The sequence below is a fragment of the Hypanus sabinus genome, chromosome 9 (genome assembly GCF_030144855.1).
Source record: "Hypanus sabinus isolate sHypSab1 chromosome 9, sHypSab1.hap1, whole genome shotgun sequence".
Lineage (NCBI taxonomy): Eukaryota > Metazoa > Chordata > Chondrichthyes > Myliobatiformes > Dasyatidae > Hypanus > Hypanus sabinus.
In genome coordinates this window covers 103,696,854-103,719,742 of record NC_082714.1, presented here as the reverse complement: position 1 = coordinate 103,719,742, position 22,889 = coordinate 103,696,854, and the positions used below count along the sequence as shown (strand labels likewise).

At 45.7% G+C, this 22,889-nt stretch overlaps 1 protein-coding gene across 1 annotated transcript in view; it reads left to right on the top strand.

Moving 5' to 3' along the window:
* The window catches only part of LOC132399679 (cas scaffolding protein family member 4-like), a 132,672-nt gene extending 110,956 nt beyond the window's left edge, over positions 1-21,716 (top strand). The window contains exons 4-7 of the mRNA XM_059980326.1: positions 4,490-4,618; positions 5,167-6,618; positions 9,731-9,829; positions 12,262-21,716. Coding sequence (XP_059836309.1) covers positions 4,490-4,618; positions 5,167-6,618; positions 9,731-9,829; positions 12,262-12,702 — 2,121 coding nt within the window. The 3' untranslated portion in view covers positions 12,703-21,716. The remainder of the gene's footprint in view (positions 1-4,489; positions 4,619-5,166; positions 6,619-9,730; positions 9,830-12,261) is intronic.
* The last annotated feature ends 1,173 nt before the right edge of the window (positions 21,717-22,889 follow it).

Sequence of the window (22,889 nt, the reverse complement as noted above, 5' to 3'; positions counted from 1 at the left end):
CTAAGCACACACACCTGTGGTGCACCAGCGTTGTTTGTCCGTGAGGAGGATATGTTATTGCCAATCCGCACATATTGTGGACTTCTGGTTAAGAAGTTGAGGATCCAGTTGCAGAGGGAGGTACAGAGGCCCAGGTTCTGCAACTTCTCAATCAGGATTGTGAGAATGATGGTATTAAATGCTGAGCTACAGTTTATGAACAGCATCCTGGTATAGGAATTTGTGTTGTCCAGGTGGTCTAAAGAAGTGGGGAGCAAAGAGATTGCAGAATAACAATAAATATTTTGCATCAACCTTCACTGTGAAAGACACCAGCAGTGTGCTTGAGATCGAGAGTGTGAAGAGGCAGAATTGTATGAACTTGCCATTACTAGGGAGAAGGTGCTTGAGAAACAGAAAAATATGAAGGTAGGTAAGTCATCTGGACCAGATGGTCTACACCCCAGGCTTCTGAAAGGGGTGGCTGAAGAGGCTGTGGAGGCATTAGAAATGATCTTTCAAGAATCAATGGTATGGTTTTGGAGGAGTAGAAAATTGCAAATGTCAATCCAGTCTTCAAGAAGGTAGAGAGGCAGAAGAACGGAGATTATATGCCAGTTAGTCTGAGCTTAATGGTTGGGAAGATGTTGGAGTTGATTGTTAAGGATGTAGTTTCAGGGTACTTGGAGGTGCATGATAAAATAGGCTGTAGTCAGCATGGTTTCTTCAAGAGAAGATCTTGCCTGACAAATCTGTTAGAATTCTTGGAAGAAATAAGAGGCAGATAGACAAAGGAGAATCAGTTGATGTTGTGTATTTGAATTTTCAGATGCCTTTGACGAAGTGCCACATATGAGGCTGCTTAACAAGCTACACGCTCATTGTATTACAGAAAAGATTCTAGCATGGATAAAGCAGTGGCTGATTGGCAGGAGGCAAAGAGTGGGAATAAAGGGATCCTTTTCTGGCTGGCTGCTGGTGTCTAGTGGTGTTCCACAGGGATCTATACTGGGGTTACTTCTTTTTACATTATTTCGTCAATGATTTGAGTGATGGAATTGATGGCTTTGTTGCAAAGTTTGCGGACAATATGAAGACAGGTGGAGGGGCAGGTAGATTTGAGGAAGTAGAGAGACTGCAGAAGGACTTAGACAGGGTAGGAGAATGAGGAAAGAGGTGGCAGATGGAATACAGTATTGGGAAGTGTATGGTCATGCACTTGGTTAGAAGAAATTAAAGTGTAGACAATTTTCTAAATGGAGAGAAAATTTTAAAAAAGCTGAGATGCAGAAGGACTTGGAAGACCTCATGCAGGATTCCCTGAAGGTTATTTGCAGGTTGAGTTGGTGACAAAGAAGACAAATGCAATGTTAGCATTTATTTTGAGAGGGCTAGAATATAAAAGCAAGGATGAAATGTTGAGACTTTAGAAGGCACTGGTGAGGTCTCACTTGGAGTATTGTGAGCAGTTTTAGGCTCCTTATGTAAGAAAGGATGTGCTGACTTCAGAAGTGATTCAGAGGAGGTTTCTCAAAAATTATTCTGGATTTAAAAGGCTTATCATATGAGAAGTGTTTGATGGCCCTGGGCCTGTATTCACTGAAATTCAGAAGAATGAGGAGGTATCTCATTGAAAGATCAGATGCTGAAAGGCCTCAATAGAGTGGATGTGGAGAGGATGTTTCCTACAGTGGGGAGTCTAACACTAGAGAATACAGCCTCAGAATAGAGGGATGTACATTTAAAAATAGAAATGAGGAGAAATTTCTTTAGCCAGAGAGTGGTGAATCTGAGGAATTCATTGCCACAGGTGGTTTTGGAGGCTAAGTCTTTGGATATAGTTAAGGCAGAATATGAAAGATTCTTGATTAGTGAAGGCATGAAGGCAGGAGATTGGGGCTGAGAGGGAAATGGATCAGCTATGATGAAATGGCGGAGTAGACTCGATGGGCCAAATGGCCTAATTCTGCTCATGTATTTGATAGTCTTATGGATGGAATGTGCATACTGACGAGCGTGATTGCCAATTCTGCTCAGGTGCCTGTCAGTGAGGGTACACAGACCTGCCACAGAGTCCGTGGTTGTGAGAGAGGGATTGATGGATCTTTAGATACGGAGTTAGTGCTGGGGAGTGGTACTGAGTGAAAGATTACCCATGGTCACACTCAGTGGCACAGCCTTCGCTAGGTTTCAACTGGCTTATAACTTACAATAAGAAGTATATTTAACAGAAATAGATTGTGCAAAAAGAGGGGAAAAAATTGAGGTAGTGTTCATGGAATCATTGTCCATTCAAAAATTTGACGACTGGGGGGAAGGAACTTTTCCTGAAGCATGGAGTGTGTGTCTTCATGCTCCTTTACCTCCTCCTTGATAGTAGCGGTGAGAAGAAATCATGTCCTGTGTGGAGTGGGTCCTTAGTGATGGATTCCACCTTTTTGAGGCACCAGCTTTGGAAGGTGCCCTGGATACTGGGGAGGCTACTGTCCATGATGGAACTGGATGACTTTAGAACTTTATGCTGCTACTTCCATTCCTGTGCAGTGGTCCTTGCGGATGGTGATGCAACCAGTTAGAATACTCTCCACGGTACATCTGTAGAAATTTGCGAGAGTCTTTGGTCTCCTCAAACTCCTTGTGAAGTGTAGTTGCTGTCATGCCTTCTTTGTAATTACATCAATATTTTAGGTCCAGGATAGATCTTCAGAGATTTTGACACCCAGGAACTTGAAGCTGCTCACCTTTTCCACTACTGATCCCTCGATGAGGACTGGTGTGTGTTCCCTCGACTTCCTCTTCCTGAAGTCCACAATCAATTCTTTGGTCTTACTGACACTGTGTGCAAAGTTGTTGTTGGGACACCGCTCAACCATCTGTTCTATCTCGCTCCTGTACGCCTCCTCGTAACTTCTGAAATTTTGCAACAATAAATGTGTCATTGGCAAGTTTGTAGATGGCGTTTCAGCTGTGCCTAGCCACACAGTCACGGGTGTAGAGAGAGTAGAGCAGTGGGCTTAGCACCCTTCCCTGAGGTGCGCCAGTGGTGATTGCTGCTTATTAATACTTGGAATGGTTGTAATGGTTATTGTTGTCAAATGTACTGGGATACAGTGAAAAGCTTGCCCTTTGTACAGATCAAATCATTGCAATGTATTGAGGTGGTACAGGGCAAAGCAAAAACAGAATGCAGAATAAACTGTAACAGAGAAAATGCAGAGCTGGTCAACAATAAGGTGTAAAATCATTGCAAAGTAGATCGAGAAGACAAGAGTCCACCATACTGTACTAGAGAACTATTCAATTGTCTTATGATAGCAGCATCTTGCTTTTAGGATGCAAGCTGTCTTTGAGCCTTGTGGTACCCACTTTTGGGCTTTTATATCTTCTGCTCAATGGGGGAGGGGAGAGAGAGAGAATGTCAGGCGTGGGTGAAGTCTTTGATTATGTTCAGAAACTTAATGCTCCTACCTTGAACATACTCCACTTCATGTGACTCCAGAAGTGGCCACACATGCTATCCAGCAGCCCCCCTTTACCTGTAATGCGCACAAAGTGCTGGAGGAACTCAGCAGGCCAGGCAGCATCTATGGAAAAAAGTGAACAGTTGACTTTCCAGGCTGAGACCGACTGATGAAGGGTTTTGCCCGAAACGTCAGCTGTTTACTCTTTTCCACAGATGCTGCCTGGCCTGCTGAGTTCCTCCAGCATTTTGTGTGTAATACTTTGATTTCCGGCATCTTTCCCCTGTTACCTGGTTTACGTTCTGGAGCTGGCTGTTTAGTATAGCGATGCAAGCAGTTTTACAAGAAGACCTTCTCCTCCTCAGGGTTTGGTGTTAAATCTTGGCCTTTCCCTGAAAGAAAATGTGTAATTATAAAGCCTTTGTTAACCTCAGCCAGTCAGACCTGTGGAGTCAAGGGTCATGTCCTAGGTTGGGGTAGTGACTTTGGGGCTGCTCTTCATTATCAAAGAGTGTACACTCTGGTGAATGAGAATTAGGGATTTTCCTAGAACACCTATTACTTCTCTACTCTCCTCTCAGCGAACACGCATGATTCCTGCTACAACAGCACAAATCATTTCTACTGTCCACATGTCTGGCCACGTCTCAAACGAAGATTGGGTTATTTCCATCCACTTGTCAAGACTCTATGTCTTCAATTTCTTTTTACAAAAGTTTATTCAAACAGCATAATACTATACAATAATCAGGACTTCATAAACTAGTAACAGTTACAAACTAGAATACTATTTTCACGACCTACAACAAACTTGCATCCCTGAGGAGCCAGCTGTTCCCAGAAATTCTCCATTGTGTCTATGGACACTGCATGCTGCTTCTCCAGGACACCCGGGCATGGATGTAACTAAGCATAGGAGTGTAAGACTGAAGTGTGACCAGAACAGGAGGAGCAAACTCTTTTGATATTCAAGTAGAGACTGTAACCCTTCACATTTCATGTACACATGGTGCACTGACTCCTCCTGGGCATACTATGTTTTCATACAGATGCCTGGTAGTCCTGTGGTGGTCAGAAAGTATTCCATGTTCCAAACGGAGGGAGAGAGAAAACTAATCCAGCAGCTGTATGACACTCCATTGAGTTTCGAGAAGACCGGAGCTGCAAAAGATGGCCAGGTAAGAAGGGTTTAGATCTTAAAATGGCAGCAAAGTTCTTCTCTTGGAATGTTGTGTCATCTATGAAAAAAAGTGAACAGTCGATATTTCTAGCTGAGACCCTTTGCCACTGTGTTCGTTGCTTGGATTTCCAACATCTGCAGATATTCTCCGGTTTGTAATTAGACCATTGGATCTGTCCATGAGTGGCCATGGTATAGGAGGGTCTGGGACCATTGGCCTGTTTTTGCACGGGGCTGCTGGAGGTCCACAAGAGCGGACGAGGCTGGGGCAGGTGGACAATGTCTCTGTTCAGAGTGGCCAACAATGGAAGATAGAGGGAGCCCCACCTGAACCTTCCAAATGAAATGTTCAGCGAGATTGCCTCATTTAGAGGAATGGAGAGTTGTCTCCTGTGTGGCTGAACCAGACCCCGCTGTGATCATCATTTTCAGAAGGCCATTCATCCTTCGTTACCACTCCGATGAATATAAGGCTACTTTGGCGCAGTGTCAGGGGCAGGGTTTTCTGTTTTTCAGCTTCTTAATTTTTCTGTCTCCTATTTCTAGGTGTACGATGTGCCCCCACGGATGTTCCCGAATGGAGAGCCCGGTCCCTACCCCGGTCTGGGGTCGGTGGGCAGGGAGATGCCCGGATTCGGCAAGCTGCAATGGGATGGGAAGCAGGAGTGGAGAGCCCAGAAGCAGGCGGTGTACGACGTGCCGGTGTGCCACGAGGAGGTGGCAAGACCGCAGACGCCCAGCCGGCCACAAACGCTGTCCTCCAGGCAGGCACTGTACGACATACCAAACCCAGGGGGTAGCCGGCTGTATGGCAGCCCGCCAGCGCAAGATGGCCCCGACCTCTACGATGTGCCCACTGGCCTCCCGAAGCTGGGGGCTGCTCCACCCAGATCCCAGGCCATCTATGACCTGCCAAGAGGAATCCCACCCGACAAGAGGGACCCGGCCGCTGCTGGGCCCGTCTACGACATCCCACTTCCGGTGGACCAGTTGGGGCGGGACGGCCAGGGGCCGGAACGTTGGCACAGCACGCTCGCTGCCTCTCCGGACTCGCCTGCCCCTCCGGCCGCACCCGGGCATGCGGCCACCTCTCCAGCCTCGTCCAAGAGCCCGGCTGCCTCTCCAACCATGCCGCAGAATCCTGCCACACCTCTGACCATATCCCATCGTCCACGTCCGTCTCCAGCTCCGGCTACGCCCCCGCGTCCAAATTCCTCTTCGGCCGTCCCCCACCTTCCGACCGCAGCGCCGGCAGTGCCCCAGCGCCCGGCCTCCTTCCCGGCCTCGACCCAGTGCCAGACCTCCGTCCCACCTGAACTGCAGTCACCGTCCCCCACCACGCATGGCCCTCCCACTAAGGAGATCCGGTTGGGCGCGGAGGAGGCAGCCAGCACCCTGACCCAGCTGCAGCAGCGGGTGTCAGAGTCGGTGGCTGCCATCATGGTGTTCGTAAGCCGAGAGTGGCGCAGGCGGGACCTCCTGCAGGAGCACCTGGCGCAGGTGGAGGTGGCGGCCGATGGTGTGCTGAGCACCCTGGCCGACTTCCTGGGCTTTGTTCGGGGGGTGCGGGTCAACGCCGGCCGGCTGACTGACGCCAACCTGCACGGCCGCCTCTGCAAGCAGCTGGGGGAGGTGGAGGAGTCGCACCGGACGCTGCTGGAGGCCGGCCAGCAGCTGACTGCCTGCGGGTGGGCGCTGGACGCCCTCGTGGTCAGCAGCCCCCTGGCCACTCCCGACCACCTCGACTGCTTTGTAAATGTCGCCCGCACTGTGCCCGACGACGTGAAGCGCCTGGTCTCCATCATCATTGCCAATGGCAAACTGCTCTTCCCCCTGTGTCGGCAAGGAAACACCGAGGACTTGCCACGTCCGCAGAGGAAGCCCAACCTGGGCCTCTTCAGGTACAAAGCACCGGTGCCCACACCACCCTGCAGGGAGCAGAAAGCGAAGCCCAGCCCTCAAAGCCAGGCAGAAGATCCTGACTACGCCCAGTTACAGGTTGGTCTGGGAGAGGGGGCACTGAATTGCCCAATTATAGGCGGCGATGCAGTGAAAAACCGGCCATCTATACAGACCACTTCATCACATTTGTAGGTCAAGGTTGTACAAGGGAAAAATAACAGTAAGGAACTAAGCAAAGTATCATGGTACAGTTACAGGAAGAAAATAGAATACAAGCCCATGACGAAGTAGATTGTGAGGTCAAGAGTCTATTTTATTGTACGAAAGGACAGATAAGATGAACTTTTGACTTCTTAATGGGGAATCAAGAACATGGAGAAATTTAAGGTTAGAGGGGATAGATTTGATAAGAACCCCAGTTTTACCAGACTCTTAAGTGGGACTCCAAGTGTTTTCCCAAAAATCATATACATGGAGACTGAGATCTGGAGCAACAATCTATCTGCTGGACGAATTCAGAGAGTCGAGCAGCCTTCATGGGAGGAAGGGGATTGCTGGCGTTTCATGTCAAGGTCAAATGTGGAGGTGAGATGGTCAGCATAGGGAGGACAGGGAGAGTGGGGAGATGGGGGCCAGAGATAATTGGTGAAGGGTGATGGCAGATTGGGCACATAGGGAAGGAGTAGAATTGGTACACAGAAGAAGGCGGTTGATCTTTCAGCACAGACACAATAAGAGGAAGATGGAGCAAGGTTATCACATTTCTAGATGTCTTCGCCTTCACCTTTCCCTCCTCCAAATGGCTCCACCTGCCGCATCCTCTTTGTTTGCCTGCTTCTGTGTCTCACCTACCCACCATTGTCCCTACCCCTCCCTCTCTGCTACCTGGCCTGTTCCACCCATCATCTTCCACAGCCCCTTTTTCCACCTCTTGGCCCCGCTCTCACTTTCTCCCTCACCTCTTTACACCAGCAATCTCCCCTCTCCTCCTTAGGATTCCAGTCCAGATGTAGTTGACAATTCCTCTCCATCCCTGTACCCCCTCCACAGCTGCTGGTTAACTACTGGATGAACTCTGTCCTGACCAGCTTGAGATAAGTCCTCGTAACTCTCAGTGTCAAGTGAGATAAGTCCTTGTAAACTCCTGTATCATGTGAGACAAGTCCTCATAAACCCTGTGTTATCTGAGATAAGTCCTCATAACTCTCCAGCGTCAAGTGAGATCAGTCCTCGTAACCCCGTGTCAAGTGTGATGTCCTCATAACCCCAGTTTCATGTGAGATAGGTTCTCATACTCCTGTACTCCTTTATCATATGAGATAGGACTTTATAACTCCCTGTGACATGTGAGATCAGTCTTCATAATCCTGTGACATGTGAGATCAGTCTTCATAATCCTGTGACATGTGAGATCAGTCTTCATAATCCTGTGACATGTGAGATCAGTCTTCATAATCCTGTGACATGTGAGATCAGTCCTCGTAATCCTGTGACATGTGAGATCAGTCCTCGTAATTCCCAGTATCATGTGAGCTAAATTCTCATAACCCCTGCATCAAATGCGATAGGTCATCATAACTCCCAGTATCACGTGAGATGTCCTCATAACTCCTGGTGTCATGCAGGATTGGAATATTATGGTGACAAACAGGAAGCAGGAGGATAAAATGGGTCATTTTTGAGTTGGCAGCTGTGATTGGTGGATTGGACCTCATCCATCTTGTACGGGAGGTGTTTAACCCTCTGACTGATTTGAAGATGTAATGTGTATTTAAGTCCCCAGCCAGTTTTGGAAAGCAAACTTCAATCAGCTGCTGGGATGGTGTGAATGGTGACATCTGTGGCTATTTGTTGATGCCATCTTCTTTGTTTGTGGCCAGCACTGCTGAGGTCGGGCCTGGGAAGTTAGCCCAGAGCTAGTGGGCAAGGATGGTGACCAGCATTTGGGGAAGGGTGGGCTAGGGGGGCAGGATCTGAGTGTTGTGAGGTGGGGGGAAGCTGAAATGGGAGTGAGAGGCCTCTGCTTTGTGTGTGGGCAGCAGGGAGGGGAGGAGAGGGACTTACTGCTCTCGTGTGTTGAGGGGAAGTATCTCTTAATTTGTGAATGGGACTGGGTGGGAAGCAGGGAAAGGGTCCTGTCATTCCACCTCAACCACTGCAGGCAGCGTGTGTCACTTTGCTCCTGAGGGTGCTGGTTGGGGAGCTCCCAAAACCGTGGAAATGAATGGCAGCAAGACTTCCCAGTTACAGTGGTGGGAAGGAGACGGTGATAAGATTCAGATTCAGCTTTGTTTGTCATATGTACTTTGAAACATAGAGGGAAATTGATTCTCTTTTGTGCTCTTCCTCTTATTCCCTGTCCCTCACATTCTGTCTCTCACATTCTCACTCTCATTTTTCTCTCTCTCCCTCTTGTTCTTGAGAAACATTTTTATTGAGATACAGCATGGAGTAGGGCCACTCTGGCCCTTCGAGCTGTGCTGCCTAGCAACCCCCAACTTAACCCTAGTCTAATCATGGGACAATTTACAATGACCAGTTAACCAACCAACCGTCACATCTTTGGACAATGGGTGGAAGCCGGTGCACCCAGTGGAAACCCACGTGGTCACCGGGAGAACGCACGAGCTCCTTACAGGCAGCGGCGGGAACTGAACCCTGGCCGTTGATACAGTAAGGCGTTGTGCTAACCAATACTCTACCGTGCCACCCTCACTCTCACTCTCTCTTATTATCATTTCCCCTTATTCTCTCTCCCTCTTCATTTTATTTTGCACTCTCTTTCTCCCTCTAATACACAGCCATCAACTTCTCCTTGGATATTTTGATAGCCCCTTAAAAGACAATATAACATGATCGCACATCCCTGGTGGTGTGGGACGAACCAGAGAGTCACAGGGCACCTGCAGCAGTCAGTGTGTGCAAATCCTGCGGACCTGGAGGTCTGGCCTGAACCTGGATCATGAGATCGCAGCACCACCCTCTGCACCACAGGGCAGCCCTTCTCCTGGCACCGGGGCTGCGGAAAATCAGTGGAGATCCCCCTGACCCCGTACCACTGCTGATGCAGCTCAGACCTCTGCATTTAGAGGTCTATCGGGAGAATTCAGCTGCCGGTGGACGTGGGGCAAGGACTTACCCTGTGCTTTTCTGGGCAGGGCTCGTCCAGGGACGAGAGTCACACTGTCATGTTGTTTGTTCCCTGCAGAAGAAGGAAGAATTTGAAAGGCAGGAGAAGGAAAAGGAGAATATCCGGCAGAGAGAGAAGGAGAGTTTCAAACAGAAAAAGCTCCAACTAGAGCGACAGGTACATTTTTGGTCTTACTTGATTATATAATGAATGTCCTGTGCTTGCGACCTCAGTGATTTGAAAACCTCCCTGACCAGGTCCGGGTTTATTAGCACTGACACATATGCTGTGAAATTTGTTGTTTTGTGGCTGTAGTGCCGTGCAAAGACATAAAGCTACTATAATTTACAAAATAGACAAATAGTGCTAAAAGAAAGGAATGATAAAGTACTAATCATGGACCACTCAGAGGGGAAGAAGCTGTTCCTGAATCACTGAGTGTAGATCTTCAGGATACCTCCTCTCTGAGAATGGGAATGTCCCAAGGGTGAGGGTGCTTGAAGACCACCTCCTGGAGACGTCCTTGATGACGGGGAGGCTTGTGCCTGTGATGGATCTGGCAGAGTCTGCATTACTCTGAAGCTAACAAATTTCACGACACATGCCGGTGATAATAAACCTGAGCTTCATGCGATCCTGTGCACTGGAGCCTCCACACTGGGTGGTAATGAAACCAGCCGGAATGACTGAGCGGTGCTTTAAATGCTTTTCGTAAAGGTAAGTCAACTGGACAGTGACATTTTATTGAAGACGCGAGACTGCAGTCCTTTTGTTCCCCTGCAGGTCTGAACAGCTTGAACCCTGATGGTGAGGTTCCGTTTCATTTTGTAGACTGTCATGTTGGGCCAGTACACGTCTAGCCCACAAAAGCATGGAGTAAAATTCTAGCAGAAGGGGAAGTCACACTGTCAAATAGCTTGAATATTTCATGGAGTCATGCAGAGCAGATCCAGGCCTTTCAGCCCATCAGGCTCATGCTACCTAGCTGTGCTAATCTCATTTATCAGCACCTGGTCCACAGCTTTCGATGTATAGACAGATCTCGGGGTGCAAGTCCATAGGACTCCAAAATTGGTAACACATGGGGTGGCATGTGCTTGCTTGCTTTTGTCAGTCAGGGTATTGAGTATAAAAGTTGGCAGGCCATGTCGCAGCTGTATAAAGCTTTGGGTAGGCCACATCTGGAGAATGGTGTGCAGTTCCGGTTGCTGCACTATCGGAAGGAGGCTATGGAGAGGATGTAGAAGATGTTCACTGGGATGTTGCCTGAATTCAAATGTACTAGCCATGAGGGGTTGGACAGACTTGGGTTGTTTTCTCTTGAAGTGTTGGACGCTGAGCGGCAACCTGATAAAAGTATAAAATGGTGAGAAGCAGAGTTTGGGCAGATAGTCTTTTTCCCGCATAGAAATGTCAGGTAACAAAGGCCAAATGTTTAAGGTGAGAGGAAGAAGTTTAAAGGAGTTTTGTTTTGTTCTGTGGAGTGTGGGAAATGTACTGTCAACGGAGCTGGTGGAAGCAGATGCAAAGGCGAAGTTTAAGATGCTGTAAGGAAGATGCAGGCGGGGAATCGAGGGATACAGACCATGTGTGGGGAATTGGCATCATATTCACAGACTGACGGGCTGAGGCACCTGTTACTGTGTTGTTCTATGTTCTAAGTTCTAGGCCTGATGATTCATGTGCTCGAACCCAAAGGTCCATTTAAAAAAGTGATTATTTAAAACTTAAAAACTAAAGCACAATACTAAGTAATTAAACATGCAAAAGGGAACTGTGTAGACAGTGATAATTACTGAGACTGAACTAACTTGCTTCCACCTGCTCCTCTGCATGGAGAGCCTGTTGTTGACCATATCCTGTCTGGTACACCACACAAACGGACTGGAAGAACTCAGTAAGTCAGGCAGCATCTGTGGAGGGAAGTAGACGCTGACATTCACCTGGGTGACTATGACCTGTCAGCTCTTGCTCCACTACTTCCCTCCACCTTCTCATACTGGCTTCTCCCCTCTTCCTTTCCCGTTCAGGGAAAGCATTTCTAACTGAAATCTCAACTGTCCATTGCTCTCAGTGGGTGCTGCCTAATCTGTCGAGTTTCTTCAGTGCATTTTTGTGTTGCTCTGGATTTGCAGCATCTGCAGTCTCTCCCCTGTCTCTTATCTGGCACAAACTGCGTGGATTCCTCAGTGCAAGGATGAGGGAGTCTCTACATTTCTCTATCCTGAATCTGGCACATGCCTTGTGAAATGCCAGGGAGTTCTGCATTCGTGCTATGTACACAGAAACCTCAGCCTGCTGGCCACGTCCCTGTGGAACCACTGGTGCTTCTGCACAAGTCCTGCACCAATTTATCATTCAGTGTTTGGTTGGTCATTTCATTGGTCAAGGATAGACCATTTGGTCTGATGTCTCCATGCCTCTCCCACCGTCTTTACTGCTCATCCATTTGGGTGTTGTTTGGGACAACATGCATTGCAGAACTTGTTGTCTGCATCTTGTAGGTCAGCCCAACGAAAGCACTTTAGAAAGGCACAGCAGAATGTAAAGAGCTTTGGAACATCCCGACCTTGTTTTCCTGTCTTAACTGCATTTTACTTGCTGTCTAGATGTCGGAAGTGAAGATTCGAAGGCCTGGGGATGTCTGTGTTAAGCCAAGTCCAGAAGTGATCCAGTCTTCATTCCCCAGCTTTGAGTTATGCAGAACATACTTAAGTGCCCTGCAGAAAGCCATCACGTCCTTCATTGACACCATCAATGGGAAGCAGCCAGCTGAGGTTTTGATCAAAAACAGCAAGGTTGTAATAAGGATCGGCCAGAAACTGGTGGACACCTTGTGCCAGGACACTGGGCAAAAGAACATTCACAAAGAGGTGCTCAGCAGAAGCAATCAGTTCTGTGGCTGCATGAAGAAGTTTGCCATGGCAACCAAGAACGCAGTGATGCAGCCGAACCCGACCGCGGTGCGGGAAATGAAAGAGCAGGTGGTGGAACTGCGCCATCAGGCCGATCAGCTCAGGTTCTTCTTAGAACGGAATGCTGCCTCATAACGGGGCAAAATGAAACAAGGGAGGGCTTCCTGTGCAGAAGTCTGCTTCAGAAATATGCCCTTGCTGTGAATGAGACCATGTACCCTGTCTCTTGTTGTTTTATTCCAACCAGCTTTTATTTTCAGAAGATCAACTGTGGTGAAGATGAAAATAACCTCCTTTATCATTAACCTCATAAACTCACAGTGTTATTTCAGTGTTGAATGGTTCTTGTGTGCCTTGCAGTAATGTTAAAGAAAATTAACTCTTTGTTCAGCCTAGTGAAGTACATATGGACGTTTATTAGAAAGGAGGATGAGATTTGTTTCAAGGTTGGAACATCATCTCTGTGCATCAGTCGTCTATTGTATCTTATTGTAACTTGTAATATCACATTCAGATGGTTCCGTCCTCACCACTCCAATAATGTGTGTCAGTTTCAACTGTTGTAATTATTACAGAAAATAAATTACATAACAAAGGTCTAAAATCTAGGCTACCTTTAGCAAACAAATTCTCAGCTCAGTACCTTGGTTACAGATTTCTAATTCCAGAAATACAATTCTGTAATTCGCATCATTAAGGAAATAATGCTAAGTTCTAGCTGCAGAGGGGCAATACACAACAGAAGACCATAAGGCAAAGGATTAGGCCATTTGGCCCAGCAAGTCTGTTCTGCCATTCTATCATGCCTGATTTACTATTCCTCTCAACCCACTCTCCCTGTAACCTTTGACACCCTGACTAGCCAAGAATGTATCAACCTCTGCTTTAAACATACACAGTGACTTGGCTTCCATAGCTGGACAATGCAATGAATTCCACAGATTTGTCACCTCCTGACTAAAGAAATTTCTTCTCATTTCTGTTCTAGATGGATGTCCCTCTATTCTGAGGCTGTGCCCTCTGGCCCTAGACTCAGCCACGATAGGAAACATCCTCTCCACATCCACTCTATCTAGGCCTTTCAAAATTTGATAAGTTTCAATACTTATTCCCACCCCCCCCCCATTTCCTTAAACTACTGCAAGTATAGGCCCAGAGCCATCAACCGCTTCTCATATCCCTTTCATATCTCATCAACCCTTTCATCTCCGGAATTATTCCTCTGGACCCTCTCCAATGCCAATCTTTTCTCAGATAAGGAGCACAAAACTGTTCACAATACTCCAAGTGTGGTCTGACCAATGCCTTATAAAACCTCAACATCATATCCTTGATCCAGTCCGGCCCTTCGAGCTGCTGTACTCAGCAATCTCCTGATTTAATCCTACCTGAACTCAGGACAATTTACAATGACCAATTAACCTGCTAACTGTTATGACTTTGGATTGTGGGAGGAGTTTGGAAGAAACCCATGCAGTCACAGGAAAAGTGTGCACACTCTTTATAGGCAGCAGCAGGAATTGAACCCAGGTCACTGATATTGTAAAGTGTTGTGCTAATGCCTTTACTACCATACTGCCCCAAAATAGTTTATGCCTTTCTTCTGTCTACCAAAGAGCACGGCCATATACTTCCCTACACTATATTCTATCTGCCACTTCATTGCCAATTCTCTCAACCTGTCCAAGTCATCCTGCAGACTCCCAGCTTCCTCAACACTACCTGCGCCTCCATCTGACTTTGTATCATCTGCAAACTTGACCACTAGGACATAAATTCTGTCAAACAAACTGTTGACCTATTATGTGAAAAGAAGAGGTCCCAATACTGACCCCTGAAGAACACCACTAGTCACTGACAGCCAACCAGAAAATGCCCCCGTTATTCCTACTCTTTGCCTCCTGCCAATCAGCTAATCTATCCATGCTAGTGTCTTTTCTGTAAGCCCATAGGTTTTTATCTTGTTAAGCAGCCTCATGTGATGCACCTTGACAAAGGCCTTTTGACAATCCAGTAAACAACATCCTCCAACTTTCCGTTGTCTATTCTGCCTGTTATTTCCTCAAACAACTCCGACAGATTTGTCAGGCAAGATTTCTTCTTTTAAAAACTATGCTGACTTTGGCCTATTTTATCATATGCCTCCAAGTACTTCAAAACCTCACCCTTAATAATGGACTCCAACATTGTTCCAACCACTGAGGTCAGGTTAACTGGCCTATAATTTCCTTTCTTCTGCCTCATTCTCTTCTAAAGAATGGAGTGATATTTGCAACTATCCAGTCCTCTGGAACCATTCAAAACTCTAGTGATTCTTGAAAAATCATTACTAATGCCTCCACAGTTTCTTCAGTGACCTCTTTCAGAACTCTGGGGTGTAGTCCATCTGGTCCAGGTGACTTATCTCCCTTCAGACCTTCAGCTTCTCAAGCACCTTCTTCTCAGTAATAACAACTACAGTCATTTCTGCCCCCAGACACTCTCAAATTTCTGGTATACTGCTAGTGTTTTCCACAGTGGAGACTGACGCAAAATACATATTAAGTTCATCTGCCTGTTCTTTGTTTCTCATTACTACCTCTCCAGCGTCATTTTCCAGCGGTCCAAAATCGACTCTCACCTCCCTGTAACTCTTTATATATCTGAAAAATCTTTTGGTATCCTCTTTGATATCTCTGGCTAACTTATCTATTGCTCCTCTCTCTCCTCATGTTGTTTTTAGTTGCCCTCTGTTGGTTTTTAAAAGCTTCCCAATCCTCTAATTCCCCACTAATTTTGCTGCACTATATGCCTTCTGTTTTGCTCATATTCCATCTTTGACTTCCCTTATCATCTATGTTTGTCGCATCCTCCATTTAGAATATTTCTTCAGCTTTGGGATGTCTCTATCCTGCTCCTTACAAATGGCCCCCAGAAACTCCAGCCATTGCTGTTCTGCCATCATCTCTACTAGTGTTTCCTTTCAAACAACTTCGGCCAGCTCCTCTCCCATGCCTCTGTAATTCCTTTTACTCTGCTGTATTACTGATACATCTGCTTTTATCTTCCCCCTCTCAAAATGCAGGGCAAATTCTATCACATTATATTCATTGTCTCCTAGGGGTTCCTCTATCTTAAGCTCTCTGATCAAATCTGGTTCATCACTCAACACCCAATCCAGAATTGCCTTTCCCCTTGTGGGCTCAACAACAACCTGCTCAAAAAAACCAACTCTTAGGCATTCTACAAATTCCCTCTCTTGGGATCGAGCACCAACCTGATTTTCCCAATCTACCTGCAAATAGAAATCCCCCATGAATATTATAACATTGCCCATTTAACATGACTTTTTAACATCCCATTGTAATTTATTACCCACATTGTAGCTACTGATTGGAGACCAGAGTGTAACTCTCGCCCGAATCTTTGTACTCTTGCAGTTTCTTTACTCTACCCCCAAGGATTCTTTTTTTTCTCTATTTTTTTGGGAGGAGTTTAGCAAACAGATAATATAAAAGATGTATAAACAGCAATAATAAAAACAGAAAGTATATAATGTCAAAATCAAATAGGTAAAATATTACGCTGTTATATATACAATGGTCAAAAGAAAACTACAACTCCTCATAGCAATCATAAAAAAAGATTGGAAATTTTATTTGATAAAGGGAAAAAAACCCACTAACTAAACTGCAGTAAGAAAAAGAGAAAGAAAAAAAAAGAAAAAGAAAGATTGGGCTGTCCAATTGAGGATAAAATTTTAAAAAAGAGAGAAGAAACATCCTTCCAGTCATCTCCGAACCTTCACAGATAAAGATTTTCCCCAAAAGAGAATAAAGATAGATAGATAGATAAATAAATAAATAGATTGATTTGATCATATGAAAATATTGAATAAAGGGTCAGCAGACTTGTTCAATATTAAAGGATTGTATCAAATGTCTGGCTTCTAATTTTCTCCAGGCTTAGACATGACACAATGGAGGAGAGCCAATAGAAAACAGAAGGTGGGTTAGATTCTTTCCAGTGTAGCAAAATAGCTCTCCTAGCCAGTAAAGTTGAAAAAGCTATCACATGTGGAGCGGAAGCAGACACTTTGCTTACTTCCTCTGGAATTATCCCAAAAATTGCTGTAAACAAAAAAAGGATTCTACATCTTCTGATCCTATATCACCTTTCTCCAAGAATTTGATTTCATTTTTTACCAACAGAGCCACAACACCCACCCCTGTATACCTGCCTGTCCTTTCGATACAAGGTGTATCCTTGGATGTTAAGCTCCCAACCTTGATCTTCTTTCTGTCACGTCTCTGTGTTGCTTACAACATCATACCTGCCAATCTCTAACCACGCCACAAGATCATCTGCCTTATTCCACCACCTAGTGGTTAAGGCTTTGGGCTGGTGATCAGAAGGTCGTTAGTTTGAGCCTCGGCCGAGGCACCGTGTGTGTCCTTGAGTAAGGCACTTAACCACACACTGCTCGGTACATTTATAGCCCATTGGCAGCGGTTTGTGCAGTATGGACAAGACAAGGCATACTGTCTTCTGTCCTATACTCAGCACCCTTTTCAATATTGCCCCGGGTTACACTTCACCTTGTCCCACTGCCTGCAATTTTGCCCCGTTACCTCTCTGTCGATCCTTACAGTCTCATTAACCACTGCATCAACTTGTAAACCAACTGCCCCATCCTCAGCCCTATCACTTCAGTTCCCATTGCTTAGGGGAAACACTTCAGTTCCCACCAGCTTAGGGGAAACACTCCTTAATAGCTCGAGCAAACCTTCCCACAAGGATATTGGTCCTCCTCAAGTTCAGGTGTAACCCATCCTTTTTATAAGGCTCATACCTACCTCAGAAGAGATCCCATTGATTCATAAACCTAAAACCCTGCCCCTTGCACCACTTCTTCAAGCCAGTCATTCATCTATACCATCTTCCTACTCCTTCCCTGATTAGCACGCAGCACTAATAATCCAGGGATTACTACCTTGGATTTCCTGCACCTCGGCCTTTTCCCAAACTCCCTATACTCACTGCACAGGACCTTCCTACCTATGTCATTGGTGCCAATGTGCACGATGAGCTCTGGCTGTTCACTGACCTTCTTGAGAATCTTCTGCTGCCACCCTGAGGCATCCTAGACCCTGGTACCTCAGAGGCATCATGCCATCCTGGCTTCTCTTTTACAGCCTCAGAATCTCCTGTGTGTCCTCCTAACTATCGAGTCTCCTATCATTAATGCTCTGCCTGATTTTACCCTTCCCTGTTGCACCTCAGAACCAATTAGTACCAAGACTCCTGACCCCTCCCCCTTTAGAATGCTGTGGACCCAGTTTGAGATATCCCTGACCCTGGCACCTGGGAGGCTACATACCATCTGGGTGTCTCTATCATGTCCACAGAGTCTTGTGTCTACTCCTCTAACTATGGACTTCCCTGTCTCTACTGTAGCCCTCTTCTCTCCCCTTCTCTTCTGGGCCACAACACCAGAATCAGTGCCAGAGGCCCGGTCACTGTCCCCCCCCCCCAAGTAGGTCATCCCCCTCAACATATTCCAAAGCAATATTCTTATTATTGAGCAGAATGCCCACAGGGGTACTCTGCACTTGCTGCCCATTTCCTTTCCCTCTCCTGACTGTCACCCAAGTACCTGTCTCCTGTATCTTAGGGGAGGCTACCTCCTTGTACCTCCTATCTTTCATCTCCTCAGTTTTCCATTGAGCTGAAGGTCATCAAGCTGCAGCTCTGTGGAACTGATGCAGGTGTGGTGATCTGGGAGGCTGGAGGTCTCCCAGAATCACTACATTTCACACAATGAACATGACACAACCCCGGAAGCCATTCCCACTGCACTAAGAATGCAGAAGAAGAAATTCAACTTGCCCAAGCCTGTTGAGCCCAAGCCTCTGCACTCTAATACTGGTCCATTTGTAGAACGGCTGCCCTGCTTGTCCTTATTTTTATTTGCCATCGCTACTGAATTGTGATTCAATGGGGCCTCTGGAAAAGGCCCGAGAACACTTCTTTTTAAACCTCTCGCCCTGTCCTGTGTGTAGCTTCCTCTCTCAATTCGATTGGGCTGCCTAGAGAGAGTAGAAAGCCAGCTGACCCCTGAACTCATTGATTATCATACCTTGTATAATTCTTACCTGGTGTTTTTCCTTAGCTTGCCATGGGTTTGTCTAATTTGAGGTATACACTAAGTGCTAGAAGCAGAGATAGGTCCAGGTTCGATCAGAAACCTGTGGGGTGTGAATGGAAAAATAAATGTCATGCCTCTGTGAAAATGGAGGAGTAGAGACAAAGAATGCATATTCTTAACCACTCCTTTAAAATATCCTTGCTTGCTTGGGTGACACCTGATTAACTTATTTACAGATACAGCACAGTAAAAGGCTGTTCAAGACTAACCAGTCTGCACTGCTCAATTACACACATGTGACCAATTAACCTACCACCCTATACATCTTTGGAATGTGGGAGGAAACCGGAGCACCCGGAGGAAATCCACATGGTCACAAGGAGACCATTCACACTCCTGACAGACTGCTGGCACTGCAATAGCATCATGATAGCAAGTTCAGTTATGATGCATATCGTTGTTAAATATCTGGCCAACATGCTTCATCTAGATTCACATGAAGAATTTCAGTGCAATCTCCACTTGAGGGAAGTTGGGAGATAGATGGGGAAAAGGGATATCAACTTGCTTATATCACTTAAATACACAACACAGGATAAGGGAAAAGTAGCTCCATGATGTCTAGGTAAGATACAAGCTGAAGTTACAGATACTCCTGTTTCGGTTTCCCTAAAACTGAAATACTCCAGGCAATACTGGAAGCTTGAAGTTGACCAGCGATGTAAGGGGATTTCACCAAAGCACACTGCAAAATACTGTTCAAAGATTCCTGCATAAAATTAGAATAGTTCAAAGAATATATTAATTCCTGTACAAGCTGCACATGAAATAACTCAGTGTAACAGTAATAATTAAAAAGTTCACTTTGAAAATGTGCAGTTTAAAAAAAATAGATCTTTTCAACAGTGATTTTTGAAAAAAATGACCAGTCACATTCCTGACCACTGACCAGTCAGCTTTTAATAAGCTCCCATATGAGGAGTTCAGGACTTTGTGCCTGTGAGAGTGAAATATATGAATGGCTTAGTTTGGGAGTCTTCAATGACAAGAAGGCTAGACAAAGAGAAAAAGAAGTAGATGTAAGATTTAGGAAGCTGAAACTGGATAAGGGGCTTCAATGAAATAACTTAAGGAATTAGGAGAGCTAAAAAGGGTCATGAAATATCCTTGGCACTTAGGATTAAGGAAAATTCCAATGTGCTGTATACATAACTTAAGGAGTAAGAGAGTAGAAAAGGGTAGTACCAAAGATGATACAGGAGGGAATTTACGTATGGAGCCAGAAAAAACAGGCAAGGTTCACACTTGTATTCACTAAGGAGAAGTATGTGCTTGATGATGAGATTTAGGTTTATATTCAAAGGCATGTCAATTCTAGAAAGAGGAGGCATTAGGTGTATTGAAAAAGAATCATTAAAGTGGATGGAATCTATTTCAGGAGACTAACAGAGGCAAGAGAGGAGAGCATTGATAAGGTTGAGTCTTTTTCCAGGATCGGAAATGTCGACTGCTAGAGAACACAGCTTTCATGCAAGAGTGGGATGCTCAAAGGTGATTTGCAAAGCAAACTTTTTACATGGAGAACGTTAGGTACCTGGATGAGGAGGTGGTGGAAGCAAATGCAATAGCAAAGCTTTTAGACAGGGACACGAAGAGTTTGCACATTCTTCCAACGGCCACATGGGTTTTTCTCCAGGTGCCCAGTTTCCTTCCACATTGCAGAGTTGTGTGAGTTGGTGGGCTAGCTGGCCCGTACAGGTGGGGAGTTAGGAGTGAATAGGAACAACTAGAACAGAATAGGATCTGTGTGAACAGGTAGTTGAGGGCTAATACAGACTCAATGGGCCCAATGTGTCAGTGCTTAATCAACGTGCCTCTCCACATTGGGCAGAAAACGCTCATGTTAGTGAGGCTGTAATTTTTATTTTGCAAGAGGCTTTGAGAACAGCCTTTAATCTTTTCCCCCATCCATCTGGTAATTGCAAGTCTGAGCTCTGTCAAGGGAAGAGTGTTGGATCGGACATATGAATGACTTGGCCTGCCTACTGGAGCTCAGTGAGTGGAAATACTGTAGGTCCTCTTTGCAGGGTTTATTTATTTAGAGAACAGGTCCTTCTAGGCCAACAAGCTGCAGTGCCAGCAGCTCACCTATTTAACACCAGCCTAATCACAGGACACTTCACAATGAGCAATTAACCAAATAACCAGTACAGTCGACCCTCACTAATCCGACTACCTGTATTCCGGTTCCTTCGATAATCCGGCACTGATTTCAAATTTTCTGTGCAACTATAATTTCAAATTTCCTGGGCCAAGGGAGGCCTCAGGAGAAAGAAAGGAGGGGGGCCTCCCGTCCCATGATCCTTTCCCTTCTCCAGCTCTGTATCACTTTCGCCAATCATCTTTCCAGCTCTTAGCTTCATTCCACCCCCTCCGGTCTTCTCCTATCATTTCGCATTTCCCCCTCCCCCCACTACTTTCAAATCTCTTACTATCTTTCCTTTCGGTTAGTCCTGATGAAGGGTCTCGGCCCAAAACGTCGACATCGCTTCTCCCTATAGATGCTGCCTAGCCTGCTGTGTTCCACCAGCATTTTGTGTGTGTTGTTGTGAGGATTCCCTCAGTAACTGCGATGAAGAGGGAAGAGCCCAGTGCCGAATCCCCGGCTGACTGGCAGTCGTGTGAAATGTGGTGTATAGAAGACCTCCTTTCTCCGACTTCTGCTTCTGCTTTCCCAGATGTGTTGCCACCAACATCAACAGTTTTTGAAGAAACTGTTGTGCCAGTTTCAGCACCAGTTGCTGGTGCTTCACTCGTTTTTCAAAATGAAGATGTTGATGATCTTGACAACCCCACACTTGCAGACATGTAACTTTGCCTGAAGGTATATTAAACATCTCACTTTAGAAGCGGAAGTGTTCAACTGTTCTGTATAAGTTAATTCCTGTACATTTACCTGTACCTTTTATTTTACCTGTGCCTGTACAGTATATTACTTTATTAAAATTTCACTTACTACTCATTTAATATTTCTGTCTAATTATTATCTAACTTGTACTGATTTACATGATATTTTAAAGGTATGACGAGGTGGTTAGCTATTGCTTAATGTGATCCTTCTGTAATTCAGCATTTCCACTAATCCGGCACTCCTCAGGGCCCAGTGGTGCCGGATTATAGAAGGTCAACCTGTATGTCTTTGGACCATGGATGAAACTGGAACACCTGGAAGAAACTCACGTATTCTCAGAGAGAATGTACAAACTCCTTGCAGATGGTGCTAGAAGTGACTCTGAACTCCAGAATGTCCCGAGATGTAATAACATTGCACTAATTGCTGTGCTACCATGACACCTTTAGGCCTGGGAGAGGATGCCAGTGTTGGCTCACTTATCCTGCCAGTGAACCAGAAAGGTTTGGTGTAACCTCAGTGCAAATGGCTTTGATTGTCTGTAAGGAGTTTGCACATTAAAATGAAGAAGAAGTTTAATATCATAAATATGTTGTAAAATTAGTTGTTTTGCAACAGCAGTAGATTGTAAAGCATAATCATAAAAAATTACAACAAATAAGTATACATATCAAAAATCAAATTAAATAAGTAGTGCAAAAAGAGAGGAAAGATATAGAGGAGTGTTCATGGGTTCAATGTCCATTCAGAAACCTGATGGCGGAGTGGAAGAAAGAGTGGTTATGAAACATTGAGAGTGTGGCTTCAGGCTCTTGTACCTCCTCCTTGATGGTAGCAATGAGAAGAGGGCACGTCCTAGGTGATGGGGGCCCTTAATGATGGATGCTGCTTTTTTGAGGCACCGCGTTTTGAAGGTGTCCTGGATGCTGGGGAGGCTCGTGCCCATGGTGGAGTTGGCTGAGTGTGTCACTTTTTGCAGCTTTTTCCGATCCTGTGCCTGGCCCCTCCACTGGCAGGAGAAGCGATGCAACCAGTTAGAATGCCCTCCTTACATCTATAGAAATTTACGAGTGTTTTTGGTGACATATGAATTCTTCTGAAAATCCTAATGAATTATAGCTGCTGTTGTGCCTTTGTAATTGCATAGATATGTTGGGCCCAGGATAGATCCTTAGAGATATTGACACCTAGGAATTTGAAACTGGTCACCCTTTCCACTGCTGACTCCTTGATGAAAGCTTATGTGTATTCCCTCGATTCCCCTTTCCTGAAGTCCACAGTCAA